Source organism: Nicotiana tomentosiformis, chromosome 4 (genome assembly GCF_000390325.3).
Source record: "Nicotiana tomentosiformis chromosome 4, ASM39032v3, whole genome shotgun sequence".
Taxonomy (NCBI): domain Eukaryota; kingdom Viridiplantae; phylum Streptophyta; class Magnoliopsida; order Solanales; family Solanaceae; genus Nicotiana; species Nicotiana tomentosiformis.
Window position 1 is genome coordinate 107,190,455 of NC_090815.1, and position 15,354 is coordinate 107,205,808.

General features: G+C 35.6%; 1 protein-coding gene across 2 annotated transcripts; it reads left to right on the forward strand.

Moving 5' to 3' along the window:
- The first annotated feature begins 11,961 nt into the window (after positions 1–11,961).
- Positions 11,962–14,350, forward strand: LOC138910676 (uncharacterized). Of its 2 annotated transcripts, XR_011415823.1 has the most exons (5): positions 11,962–12,084; positions 13,042–13,224; positions 13,335–13,501; positions 13,636–13,711; positions 13,872–14,350. XR_011415823.1 is itself a non-coding variant. In XM_070201862.1 (4 exons), exons 2-4 carry the CDS (start codon positions 13,173–13,175, stop codon positions 14,142–14,144), a joined length of 492 nt encoding a protein of 163 aa, XP_070057963.1. In that variant the 5' UTR covers positions 11,962–12,084; positions 13,042–13,172; the 3' UTR covers positions 14,145–14,350. The 2 variants fall into 2 exon arrangements, 1 of the variants encoding a protein (XP_070057963.1); XM_070201862.1 differs by lacking the exon at positions 13,636–13,711.
- The last annotated feature ends 1,004 nt before the right edge of the window (positions 14,351–15,354 follow it).

Genomic DNA, 15,354 nt, shown 5'->3' on the forward strand with positions numbered 1-15,354 from the left:
TTACATACTCGGTACATTATTCGTACTAATCCCTTTTTTACCTGGGGACGCAGCGTTTCATGCCTGCAGGTTCCGATAGACAGGTCAAGAGTCCTCCAAGTAGGCCATCAGATCAGCGGAAGATGTTGGTGAGCTCCATTTGCTCCGGAGTTACTTGTTTGGTCAGTATAATTTAGACGTGTATTGTTTGGTATGGCAGGGTCCTACCCCGACCTTTGTGATAAGTATATACTCTTAGTGGCTTGTAGACAGATGTCATGTATACGAATGCTTTTATGGCCTTGTCGGCCTATGTTTAGAGTTTATAAATGATCATGTTGGCCTATTAGGCCCGTATATCACGTGTATATGATGATGTAATAAGAAAGATACGTTACGTTGGTACTCGGTTGAGTAAGGTACCGGGTGCCGGTCGCGGCGCATCAGTTTGAGTCGTGACAGAAACTCTTTGGATTGAGTGCTAAAATTCTTAAACGAGATAGGCAAACGGAGAGTAGAGGAGGAGGAGTTTGGGATCCACAATGACCTACATGAAAGAGCGAGCTTCCTTGATGAGTAAAGTCAACTCTTGATGCTCAACTGTCTCATTAGACCTATTTGTGCATAAAAGTTTAACTTGTTTCCTAGTTGATAATTCATAAGTGGTGTGGGTAATTATTGGTCACAATTGATGTGTGAATGACTCACCTTTGATTAGCTGGAATGGCATTTAACTTGTGAAGGTGGGAACTAATTTATTTGCTTAAGGACAAGCAAAAACTTAAGTTTGGAGGAGTTGATAAGTGGGGTTTTGACTACTTATTAGCGCCTTTTAGCTTTTGTTTTAGTCCAAAAGCGTTTAATTGTGTTACCAAAAACTGATAAAATATGCTAAATTGCAGGAATATTGGAAGATGGACTCCCGAGATGAAATCCAACTCAAGAAGGAGTAATCTAAACTCAAGGCCATAAAACTTAAAGAAGCTCAGAAGTACGGACCTCATCTGCGGCCGCAGATGAAGAAGAAAAAGGCAACAGGTCTTTGTGCAAAGTGCAGTCCGCACATGAATAATGCGACCGTAGAAGATGGCTAGGAACAAAAGTCCAGAGAATGTGCATTCCAAGTCTCCTATAAGTGCGGTCCGCATAGGAATTGTGTGGCCGCAGAAGAAGTGCACGCGGCCGCAGATGTAATTGTGCGGACCGCAGAAGAGCAAGATGCCACCGCAGCTACAATTCTGCGGACCTCAGAAAGAAGGCATTGCGGCCGCATATCTCCAGCTCCTACAAGTTGAAGAAATCTTTGGACCGCACATGGAATTGTGCGGCCGCAGAACCTCCCGAAGGACATTTTTGTCCAAAATTTCCAGCCTTGTATAAATAGACGAGTTTCACAATTTTAGATCAACTTTTGACATAAGCAGCTATAGTAACCGTTTCTCTTTATTCTTTTAGTAGTTTTTCATATTTTGAGCTATTTTAACATAGAGTTTATCATTTTAATCTTGCAATATGAGTTTAATTATCATTTATTTATTTATTTTCTTCAATTTCAAGCATGAGTAGCTAGATTTTAACTAGGGTTGTGACCCAACCCTAGTGTGTAAACCTTATGCGTGTTTAATTTAATGCTTGTTTATGGTTGGGTGTTTATTATTTAGCCTTGTTCATGCTTTAATTTATGGAATTAATGGTTGCAAACATTAGTTCATGCCTATTTGACTTGGTCTCTACTTGAGAAGAGAGACTTAGTCTAGGAAAACTTGGCTAATAAGAAATTAGGACAATCGAGAGATTGATAATCCCAATTAAAGGGTTCAACCTAGAGATAGTAATAACCCGACTTGAGCTTTTATCAACTATTTGGTGCAATACCCATTTGGACTTGATAAAGCCAAATTGGGCAAAATCACTCTCTGGCCGACAGGTATTGAGCGGGTAACTGAGTGTTGATATCTATAATATACCCGCATTAAGGTTTATATCCCATTAAGCAAACACCTAGGTGATGGTCATAGCCCTAATCTTTTTACAAAACTTGGAAAAAAAAAAACAATTTCTTAGTTTTATTTCTCAACTTGCACTCTTAGTTCTAAATTAGACTTAAAAACAACTACAATTTGTGGAAGTGTAAATTGAGATAGTCAAATTCACGAACTATAATATATACTCCTAACTCCCATATATAGCTCCCTGTGGAAATCGACCCCGATTCTTGTTGGGTACTATCATTGCATTCGACCGTTTCATAACCTTGAATTGAAGTGTGAAATTGGACGAGATCATTAATTTCATTTCCTCCGAAGATCATGTTGATCGTTTGGCGCGGGGGTTCTTCTCCTGCTTTCGAGGTTTCTGTGTCCCCCCTGTTCCGACCATAGTTGTATTTAGCTCGATCACTCAAGAATTCTCTGAGGTGACCATTCTTTAACAGCGTTGCCACTTCTTCCCGGAGGTGTCGACAGTCTCTAGTCCGGTGGCCGTTAGTGCCATGGTACTCATACCATAAATTGGGATCCCTTTGGCTGGGATCGGATTTCATAGGTCTTGGGAATCGTGCCTCTTTGATATTCCTCATGGCTGACACCAACTCTACGACACAGACATTGAAGTTATATTCTGATAACCTTGGGTAAGAGGAATCTTGCGACCCTGAGAATTCTCTATCCTGCAGCGATTTGTTGTTTCGGCCATGATCGGTCCTTCTATCAACGGTGAACATGTCTGTTGTCCGGAAGTTCCTGCCACAATCTTCTATCCGCTCGTAGGGGAAAAAACCGTCCTCTCGAAGTTCGTCTATCCGTGTCAATATCATCTTTCATTTTTTCTCTGTTCTTCCCCCGTCCTTTAGTCGACGATGGAAAGCCAACCTGATTGTCTTCGATCCTTATTTTCGACTCGTACCGGTTATGGACATCCGCCCAAGTCGTCGCTTGGAACTCGAGCAGACTTCCCTTCAACTTTCGGGAAGCATCCGAACTTCTCGGATTTAAACCTTTGGTGAATGCTTCAGCTTCCCATTCATCCGGGACCGCCGGTGTCACGACCCAATTTCACCTATAGGTCGTGATGGCACCCAACACTACAGCTAGGCAAGTCAACTGATAAATCAAACATATATTGATTAAACTTTTAATCCAAGAAAATAATAAAATATCAAATTCTACCAATGTGTGTATCAAGACCCGGTGTCATAAGTGCACGAGCATCTAGTAGATTATACAAAACTCCAAATACTGTCTGAAATGAAATAGACAGAATGTAAATATAAGAAGAGACACTGGTAGCTGCAAAACGACTCAGAAAGGTAGTTCACCACTATGCCTCGGGATGGCGTGGATATGTGATGATAGGTCCTCTACAAGTACCTGTCTCCGATCCTGCACAAAAAGTACAGCAAGTGTAGTATGAGTACGTAAACAACGTGTACCTAGTAAGTATTAAGCCTAATCTCGAAGTGGTAGAGACGAGATGGCCGACTTTGGCACTCATTATGGGTCAATAATAATAATTAAAATAAAACTAAAATATTTAAATTAGCATGATTCACAGAATATAACAATAATTTATTTAACCAGCAGAAATAATTAAATTCCAAGAAATTTTTCAATTTATCAATTAGCTTCGCAAGCTGAAATAAATCATTAAAGTATTGTGTAATTTATTAATATTATTAAGCACGATTTCTGCCGAGGACGTACGGCCCGATCCAGAGTGTCGTGTACACTGCCGAGGGACGTGCGACGCGATCCATAGATGCATCTATCCTGCCGAGGCGTTCGGCCCGCTCCACAAGAAAGGAGGACATTTTCTCCATGAGATAAATTCAGGAGGAAGAATAAATTTTCATCCTTTAATATTTTGATCTAACAATTCACAATATATATATATATATCAAATAATATTGATTAAACAAGGAATACAATTTACATAAGTAATTCATACTTTGAGTCCTAAACTACCCGGACTTTAGCATTAATAGTAGCTACGCACGGACTCTCGTCACCTCGTGCGTACGTAGCCCCCGCAATTATCAATAATTATTCAATTTAATCCCTATGAGGTAATTTCCCCCTCACAAGATTAGACAAGAGACTTACCTCGTCTTGCTCCAATTTAATCCACTATAAGGCCTTTTCCACGATAATCCAACTTTGTCTGGCTCGAATCTAGCCAAAATAATTTGATACAATCACTAAAAATTATAGGAATCAATTCTATAAGAAAACACTACATTTTTAATAAAAATCCCGAAATTAATTAAAAATTCGTCTGTGGGACCCACATCTCGAAATCCGGCAAAAGTTATGAAATCCGACAACCCATTCAATTATGAGTCCAACGATACCAGTTTCACTCAAATTCGACTCCGAATCGATACCGAAATCTCAAAAATTCGTTTCTATGAGATTTCTAAACTTTTCTAATTCTCAATCTCAAAACACTAATTAAATGGCGAAAGCAATGATATATTTATGTTTATAGACCAAATCCAAGTTAGAATCACTTACCCCAATATCTTTTTCTTGAAATCTATCAAAAATCGCCTCTGCTCAAGCTCCAATTTATTAAAAATGGAGAATGGGACAAATGCCCTCTTTTATAATTCTGCCCAGGCAGCCCTCGATTCACAGCCTCGATTCACGGCCTCGATTCACTGCCTTGATTCACTGCCTCGATTCACTACCTCGATCCACAGACTCGATCCCCGGCCTCAATCTTGGGAGCTCGATTTTGGGCCTCGATTTTGGGCTAGAATTTCCAGCACAAAGGAAAAAAAAATTGTCGTCGTTGTTTTAAGTCTAATTTTTTTATCCGTTAACCATCTGAAACTCACCCGAGGCCCTCGGGACCTCAACCAAATATACCTATAAGTCCTAAAACATCATACGAACTTATTTAAAATCTCAAATCCCATAAAACGAGGCTAAAACCACGAATTATGCTCCCATTCAAGCTCAATGAAATTTAAAATTTCCAACTCCTACATTCGATGTCGAAACCTATCAAATCAACTCCGATTGACCTCAAATTTTACACACAAGTCATAAATGACATAACAGAGCTAAAAAGAATTTTGGAACTGGATTCCGACTCCGATATCAAAAGGTCAACTCCTCGGTCAAACTTTCAAACTTAAAATCTTATTTTTAGCCATTTTAAGCCTAATTTAACTACGGACTTCCAAATAAAATTCCGAACACGCTCCTAAGTCCAAAATCACCATACGAAACTGTTGGAATCATTAAAATTCTATTCTGGGGTCGTTTTCACATAATTAGACATCCGGTCACTAGTTAAACTTAAACATTTTAATTTTTCATCAAAATTTCATATCTCGGGCTAGGGACCTCGGAATTTGATTCCGGGAATACGCCCAAGTCCCAAATTACGATACGGACCTACCAGAACTGTCAAAATACTGATCCGAGTTTGTTTGCTTAGAATGTTGACCAAAGTTAACTCAATTGAGTTTTAAAGCTCTAATCCATATTTTAATCCATTTTTTCACATAAAAACTTTTTATAAAATTTTACGGATTGTGCACGCAAGTCGAGGAATAATAAATAGTATTTTTCGAGGTCTTATAACATATAATTAATTATTAAATTTTAAAGATGATATTTTGGGTCATCACAGCCGGTAGTAACATCTTTTCCTTATGGAACCGGGTGACGTACTCTCGTAATAACTCGGACTCTCCCTGCGCAATCTTGAATATGTCGGCATTTCGGGCCTGCACCTTTCTGGCACCGGCTTTATCCTTGATGAAAGAATTCGTGAGCATCTCAAAGGAATCTATGGAATGCTCGAGCTATTAGTGAATACCACGTTAAAGCTCCCCTCGGGAGAGTCTGACTAAATTTCTTCAGCAACACGGACTCAATTTCGTGAGGAGCCAAATCATTTCCTTTCACTACTGTTGTGTAAGTGGTAATGTGCTCATGTGGATCTGAAGTTCCGTCATATTTTGGCACCTCAGGCATTTTGAACCGTTTCGGGATTAATTCCGGGGCCGCACTCAGCTTGTACGATAATTTAACATACTTCTTCGAATTCAGGCCTTTCAATACTGGTGGCGCGCCCGAAATTTGATCCATGCGGGCGTTTACTTCCTTTATGAACCGTAAAAGTTCCTCTTTGAACGGGTCGTTATCGTTGTTGAGGCCGGATCTGCTCCCCCCGGCCCCATCGGAGCCAACTTCGCCCCTCGGAGTGTTGTTGTCGACTCTTCGCGTCGTTTGATTTGCGGGAACATCAGGAGGAACTGGATCTCGCTTGTTTCCATTATCTGAGGCACCTGATAGCGCCTGCTTCAGTTTCGTCATAACCTGCTCCTACCGCGAGAGATGGCCTAGAATGACTGCATGTTGCTCTTGCAGGATCCTTACTGCATCCGTTACATGCTCCTCATCAGCATCATCAGGAGTTGCCTCCCGAACACGTCGAGGGTATCGCCTATCATGTACCGGTGTGGCGTCGTTCTTCTCATTGCGAGTGTCACTGATTGAATCCTCGAAATGAGATTGTTCCCCTTGAATTTCAGGGTTGTGTGTGCCCTTAACAGTGTTATCTGCCTTTTGTGATTTTTTGCTAAGACAAAGTAATCAAAACATGTTTGTAAAAAAGGCAAAGATCAATTTAATCGCACGGCTGTCTAGGCCCCACGGTGGGTACCAAACTGTTTACCCGAAAAATAGTACAGTTAAATTTGTTCGTGGTTTCTAGACAAGTGAATTAATTTAATCCAAAAGGTAATGAAATAACTAATGAAATATAAAATACTTAGCCTTAGAATATAGATGGAACGACAGAGCTAGTGAGTTCGGGAACAAGGTTTCCGAGCACAATAATGATCAGATCCAAAGCGAGAGAATAAAAGAACAAAATTATATTAAAACGATGTATAGAATGTAGTGTAAGTTAACCAGAAAATTCTTTCCTTACAATGATAACTGAGCTCTCTATTTATAGCTATGTCTCGGGAAGGAGGTCCTAGGATCATTCCCTTCTTTAATGTCAATTATGAGGGTCATTGATGAAGATGTAACGTTAGACATAAATGCCAAATTCCTTGTAACGGGTCATCATCCTTAATACTGCAAAATATTACGTATTAAATGTTACCGGGCGCAAAGCATTTAATACTCCTTTGATGATCATTATTTCTTCCAGTGACAAGCGGAATAGCTATGTTCGGTGGCCATCTCCATCTTGTGTTCCACGTGTCCTTCATTTAAGCGGCCACGTGTCATATCGTATTTTTCCCTATACTATTGGCATATACCTTTATTTACAATGATATATTTTATATCTCACTTTAATACTTGCAAATAATAACAAAGAATTTGAAACATTAGTAAGTCATCCTTACCGGTGAAACTTCACAGAATGTTGCGATTAAAATCGAAATATAATAAAATAATATAACTTTGTTAAAGTTAGGCCCGGGCTACCCTCCACTAGTATCTTCACACGAATGCAGTAGGTGAAACTGTCTGTGCCTAGTTATGAATTATGATGCCCAATTTGTGTTAGATTTGACGTGGTGGTGACAGAGTTGTAAATTTTTCAACAGTGGAAATACTTGTATGGTCGTAAGTCTGAATTATCTATACGAATGACAATGATTTAAGTTATTAATTGGCATTAAAAATATTCTAATCCAGCTCTCTAATTTTTCTTGTTACTGTTTCAATAAACATTTAGACGGACGAATGCTGTTATTTAACCTTTTCCTGTCCATGCTTTCTGAAAATACTTTTAATATTTTAATTTTAGTAGTTCACTTTGCCCAATCGGCACGAATAGTAAAATGTTAATCCTTGGTTCTAGTCACACATTTAAACATGTGTTGCACGTTAATAATGATACGTAATGATTTAAACATTTAAATCATCTAAAAGCTGAAAAATCTTATTACATTAGCATATTACGTGAATTCAAAATGAAAAAATATCATCAAAACTTACACAAATAATCAATTTAGTCATATTAGTTAGATAATTACGTATTATAGTTTAAAAGTATTTAATGTGATGGTATCTTACCGAACACTTCTTTGTAGATATTTTTTGTATGTTTCCTTCTAATGCTTTGGTAGCTCTGCCATAACCAGAACTCTTGTTGTCGATATTGATATTCCTCTAGAAGGTGCAACATATAGTTGTTCGTGCAAGAAAATATAGTGCGATAAATATAGTCTAATATTTAGGATGTTTGTCCATGTGCTTTATTTATTATAATTACAAAATATAAACATACCGAAAATTATTTTCACACAAATTTAAAAGAATATTCTTTAGTTTCAGAAGACGAAAGTTGAATTCGGGGATAATATTTAGAATCACATTGACCAGTATCATAATTTTTTACATGTATGACGTTATTGTCAAAACTTCTATATACTATCTATGTGCTATTACATAAGTTATTCGGCGTATCTAAGTTTTTAAGCAGCATGATGGGCATAGTTTTCTTCAAAATCAAAATGCAATGGAAGATCAATTTTAATTTAGTCTATTATATATACGGTGATACTAACATACGTAAGAAAAAATAAACTTGACAACAAACTTGTGTGGTAGAAGACCATTTGGTATTAAAGTATTTAAGTATTCTTCTTGATAGTAATTGTTGGTATCATCTTCTGTTGAGTCAAAAACTGAAAAATATTTTATTTTTACCATAAAAGTTCGCAATCAACCTTTTATTTAATTGATCAACATATTCATTTCTGCTAGCCAAGATAGCTTTTTAATTTCTATCATGCAATTTGCACAAATTGTGTTTTAATTAATCTAATGGTAGAAATATTTCTGTTATTAAATGCACTATTATTACCGTTGAGATTGATAACTAAGTGTTCTGATTAAACCAAATTATCTTTTATTAGATTCTCTTCTTTGTTTCTGACACGAAACAAGAAGTCATTGAATATTGTATCTGTTCTTATTTTATATTTCTTATCAGTTGAATTTTTTTCAATTGAGGCCATACATATAATTTTGGCAAGATAATTTTTACAGTCTCTGCTTTCGTTGATTTTGGAAATATTGGTAGTACTTGACAAAAATCACCTTGCAAACTATTAATTTTTCACCAAACAGTTCATTGATATTCGATATATCTCCAGAACTTTGGGCAATTGTTTCGATCATTTTTACACTTAGCCACAAACGCTTCTTCCCATATTATCAATTTTGCTTTCCTTATAAATTTAGTACCATTGCTCTTCTTTGATATATTTGTGACGGTTATTTTAGTTGTTTGAAGAGGTATGTCAAATCTAAAGTGAGCGGCCTCATAATAAAATTGTTGCTGGTACATCATTTGTTATTATTACTAACAGTATCATGCCTCTTGATTTGACATTTGCAAATAATGCATGATATAAAAATATTATTTCGATTCCGCTGGAGGCATCTACAAAGGGTAATCCCGCTATGCCGGAGTCGATTCTTTATAATATAGTCTTGAAAGTCTGTTCTTGTTCAGGATTTAGCTTTGATTGTGCTTTAACAAACACTTGTATGACCGTTTGATTCTTAATACTATAATAACATTTTTTACTTTGTGTTCTATTTTTTTTAATCTCTAACTCTCTTTTTATGAAATAAATTTATGTACAATAAAATTAGATTCTCTTCTTAAATAATTAATTAGATATTTAATTATTTGGTCTTAACAAAAAAAATTATTTTATTTTATATTGATTTAGATTCTTAATATTAGTTCATTTTATTTTAAAAAAAAATAAATCAAAGTCCATCATCTCGATGGTGGAGTTATGCCGGACTCCAACATGTACATTTCAAAAACTTTGATTACAGGGAGGAGGACATACACTTTGGCCTCAGTTACATATTGTAGATTGGTAACCACCAATCTAATGTGCACTTGTATATACGAAATTGACAAAATTTGATGGACTCTTCTCTGCCACTTGATATGTCTATATTCTCAATAGATGATAATACATACAGATATTAGTTTATCTCTTGTTTTGAATATTCAATCTTAATTATAATTTTATTCACCATAAATTTTATTTTCAAAGAGTAAAAAGGACCGATTTAACATTTCACTTTTAGATCTTTATGTTTGCAGAATCATTAGTGGTATTAACTCTTACCAACTATTTTTCTTTCTCTTTCTCACACATTTAAGGCTCGTTTGGTACGAGGGATAATTAATCCCGGGATTAAATTTGAGATGGGTCTATCTCACGTTTGGTTGGAATAAAATCGTGGTATAACTAATTTCGGGATTAATTATCCCGGGATTGTAGTATTTTTTTATCCCCATGGGAGGGTGGGCTAACTAATCCCGGGATAATTAATCATGGGATAACTTATTTTCCAACCAAACGACCCCTTATATTCTTAAATATTTTTTAGTTGTAAATTAATAAGAAATTATATTATTTGAATAGGAAAACAGTTCAAATATAATATAAAAATATATTATGGGATTATTTTTTTCTCAATTTCAATGCTTTATGCAGTCTATTTAATATTACTTTTATTTTTTCTTGGTATTGGATATTATGCAGTGGTAATGTACTATCAATATGGAGAATTCTTATTAAATTGACTTTTATTAAACTTTTCTACACATTTTTAATAAGAATTTAATAGACAAAATTTATTTATTTTAAAATATTAAATATTTAAAAAAGTAAAATAGAAGGTCTTGTAGTGCAAAAAATAGGTTATTTTAGTTATGTTCTTTCGGCCCTATGAGTTCTTCTATTTAATATTTTAGGACTATTTTGGTCTATTAATGTTGTATTCGTGCTTTTATGATAATATAGGCTCTCCTTTTTCTAAATATTTGGACAATATAATACATTCTCAAATTAAATTAGTCATAGAAATTTTTAAGAAGTATATCCTAAAAGTAATAGGATTACATGACTAAAAATATGTCTATATCACAAAAGTAAGTATACTAATAGAAAACCTAACGTGTTCCTAAAGGTATTAGGTTTAAATGCTAACATGTACTATTATATGTCTATACTCGAAATTAATTATACTAATAGGATTCTTAAAGATAATTATGTAAGATTCCTAACTTGCAGTATTATGTCCTAAAACTAATAGGATTACAGAGCTAATGTCTAGAAGTGAGTTATTATGCTTAATATTATAAGGATATTTTTGTAAACCGATATTATATTCATAATTTTATAATAATATAGATAGATATATATAGATAGATAGATAGAAATAGATATAGATAGATAGATTATTTTTTTCTCCAAAAATAGTGAGCGCACTATTACCATACTTTTTGGGTATCACTATTCTATCATGGAAATATTTACGCAAAAGTGAAATTAATAAAGTAAACGAAATTTCTTAAACTACGACTCTATTCATCACAATTACTCTCCCGACCCACTTTTTGATTTTTTTTCTCAAAAGGAACGAGGAAAATAAATTCCTAATGGTTTTAGTAAATTTATTTTACCTCCCTGTGCTGGAGATGTAGGAAGGGCGTAGTTTTGGTGATATGATACAATAAATAAATGAATTAGAAAAACACTCTAATTTCGTATTTGAGAATTACTATATGAATCTCTATATTCATCGTCCCTATAATCATTTACTTGGTAGGAAAATACAATAAAGAAAAACAATTTAACATATTATACGAATGAACTAAAAAAATGTAAAAGATGTTTGACCAGATAAACCATTTTTTTAATTAGATCCGTTTTGTAGGTCTAAATAGTTGAGGACTCCTTTTTGTTTAGTTTATCTATCCATGAACGGGTCAGAAAAAATACGAGTATACAAAATTACAAATAGAGAATTTTACGGGAAAAAGTAGTAAAAAAACATATACTACAATAGAGTATTCTAGAAGAAAACCCTACACGTGGTTGCCAATCGAAAGCCGACTTGTTTCCCAAGTTACACCGGCCCCACCTCGCATATATATATATATATATATATATATATATATACATGCCCCCGAACCTGGCCATTTCACTACCAGTTTTTTTCTTAATTTTCTTCTTTATATCAGCTCTTCTCCGTGGTGGCGGTGGAGGCGGCGGTTGGAGTTCCAGTGGTCGGAGCTCCGGTGGCGGAGGTTTGTACTTCCTGATTTTCCTTTCTGTACTTCTTGAGTTTCCTTAACTTTTTTGGTTAATTTTTGTCTTATTTATTTGCATTTATATTTTTTTTAGGGTGAATTAATGCGGTGTTTGTAGGGTCTAGTTGTGTATACATATGGATGCCATGTGAAATGCATATATGCTACGCCGCCACTTCTTGATCAAATATATATATATATATATATATATATATCAACCTATTGATATTGTCATGTCGGGTGTGTTTTAGTATGTTGAAAATTTATTTGGCACAACGAAAAATATTGTTGGTAGGACTTCAGAAAAGATTTTGGTACACGGAACATGCTATTGGTATAATGAATTTGTTTGCAGTGAATTGTTGAAATTGTTCATATAATATTCACTTACCCAATCAACTATTTAACTTGCACAGATCTGTATAGACTTGCTTCTTACACCATTCTTTAATACTCAAAAACAAAGATATCCTCATCATACACCTTAATACCTTATAGATTATCATACATCTAAGTTAGAAAATCCTTTATTGAACTTCTTAGTAGAGAACATTTTACGTTATACTATACAAATTCCTGATGTAGAACTGTTAAGCGACATGGACAATTTGAAGGTACTACAAACTAATAAATTTCTGGGTATTTAATTAAGATATATGGCACCAGGGAGTATGCGTAGTACTATGTAACCACATTGTGAATATACTGATGATTCATTCAAGTGTAATTAGGTGCGGATTAGTAACAAATTTGAGAGAGATGGATAGAAGTTGACAAGGTTCTGCATCTTCTTGTACACTAGTATTAAATATTGGTAGTATTTTTTTTTAATTGGAAAATAAAATATTGGTAGTATTATTGCGGACTTTGCTGTACGTAAGGATATGACACCATGGCCTTAATGAATCCTGGATCATATTCCCATACTTATCACCCAAAGCTTTGATTTTGCAGGAAGCTGGTTACCATGGTCGTCATCTCGGTCATCTCCTCGTCCTGCTGCCAACAAGCCAAAGAAGAGCCCACAATTTTGGCTGCACACCCGAATTATAAGTATTTTGACAACTTAGAATATTGATTTCCATATGTTGCAGAGTCAACCTGCGGCAGGAGGTCTTGGCTCTTCGTTTGCTGATGGTTAGTGGTCATCTTCCAAATAGACCATATAGCAGATTCTGAAAATATGAATTATCTATCTTTAATAAATACTATGTGCTAAATGCTCTTATTCTGATGGTGAACAATAGGAATGGCCTTTTGTAGTGGAAATGCAGTCGGTCATAGGGCAGTGGATGCCGTGTTAGGCCCGCGTGTGATTAGATATGACGTTACTGATCCTGCCTCCTCAGCTGTTGCGACTTCAAATAGCATTGATGTGGGTGCATGTGGTGCCCCAATGAAAGCTTTCCAAGAGGTATGTTTTCCTATTGCTTATTTGCTTCTGATGCATTTTGCTTGTGGAAGATATGAATTAAACCAGTTGTACTGTTATATATGTTTGCTTGAGAGATTATATCATTTTATCATATGAGTAATTAACATATATAGGTGCTGGTTGCACGCTGATTTTGTCTACGAATGATTTTACAATTGTTGGGATTGCTGTAGAACTACTGTTAATAAGGTGGGCGTCTTTTCCCTTTGCAGTGTCTCAATGATAATCGGCTCATTGGCTTAATATATGCATATTTTGATATATATCATCTCACATTTTGCTCATGTCTCGACGATTTGATATGTTTAATATGATTATTTATGCTAAATTTTGGTATTTCTATGTGTAGGGATCATTCGGATGCAATTTGGGACGAAAGAGCGCGAATTGGAGCGAAATCGGGACAAAAACGCAAAAAGTGAGATTTGAGGGCCTGGCTGTGGCGCAATTTACAGCAGCCAAAATATCTGAGCGCCAGGGCCAGCGTCCCACGCTGCCCTGGACGCTCAAGACGGGAAAGTGTCCTTTTTCGACTAGGACTCGGTTATTTCGACTCCTAGACGCCCCCAACTCATATAAAAGCCAACTTAAACCTATTTTTGAAGGGGGAGACGTGATTTAGAGAGAAGAGGGAGGCGCCAAACACTCGGAAGCAAGGATTTGATCAATTCTTCCATCCCTTTCCTAGTATTCATTGATTTTATGTTTGAAAACATTATTTTTGATGATTGTATGAACATGAGTGGCTAAGAACCCTATTGTTCTAGGGTCATGGGTATACATGAATGTTGACGTTTGAAGTTTAATTTGACGAAGTTGATTTTATCATATTGGGTTGTTTATTTAATTCTGTTTTTAATTATTTTGCTGAGTAGCTAACAGTGAAATACTATCTACGAATCTAGAGTTGAATTCGAAAGTGGGAATTCTAGATTGCATATAGAATTAAATAGAGCAAGTTCTTAAACCCGGGCATCAGGGAACGAATTCGCAATTAGGATAGACATATACCTAATTGCCTTGCTCGGTTGCAATACAGGAATTGTAAATGTGTTCTTGTTAATCATAATTCGTAAATGTGTTCTTGTTAATCATAATTCCATAGACATATAGGTATTAAGTTAGCTTAAATAGGCGAGTAAGGACTCGACAAATTCTTATGAGTAATATCAACCCTGTCAATCAACAATCCAGATAAATCAATTAGTTATTTTAAGCTAAGAATGCAACATGATTGTTAGATAACCCGTGACCCTGGAATATTATCTCCTATTGATTGTTATTCAAAACTATTTAAGTGTTGTGGTTGATTTCTAGTATTTCATTACTTGATAGTTTTTAGGTAGTAAATTAGAAAATTATCTATTTTGTAAGAAATCGCTTGAATCGATAAGCTATTTAAGTTTGAATTAGTCAAAAGTGAATCATAAGTCTTTGTGGGAACGATACTCTACTCACTACTCTATTACTTGACGACCACGTATACTTGTGTTAGTGTGTTTGGTCGCAACAAGTTTTTGGCGCCGTTGCCGGGGACTTAGAAATTAGCTACTTGACTGAGTTGAGCTTTTATTAGTTATTTGTTCAAGCTTTAATTTTCAGTTTGCCTTGTTTGTGTTAACGCAGGATCTTCTCTTGAATGCGGAGGAGTAGAAGTGCAAACAACCTCCTTCCTTTTGATCCAGAAATTGAACGAACACTTCATAGAGTAGGGAGGGAAGTCGAAACAAAAACTAGAATAGAGGGAGAGTTGGACATTGTAGTTCAACCACAGCCAACAGAGATGGCAGGTAATGAAGAGCGTGCGGTGATAGAAACCGCAAGGCCCAATC

Coding starts and splice junctions, on each gene's coding strand:
- LOC138910676 (XM_070201862.1), top strand. CDS start 13,173: ATGTTGCAGAGTCAACCTGCGGCAGGAGGTCTTGGCTCTTCGTTTGCT. Junction 13,225..13,334: donor TGGCTCTTCGTTTGCTGATG/GTTAGTGGTCAT, acceptor GGTGAACAATAG/GAATGGCCTTTTGTAGTGGA. Junction 13,502..13,871: donor CAATGAAAGCTTTCCAAGAG/GTATGTTTTCCT, acceptor TTCTATGTGTAG/GGATCATTCGGATGCAATTT.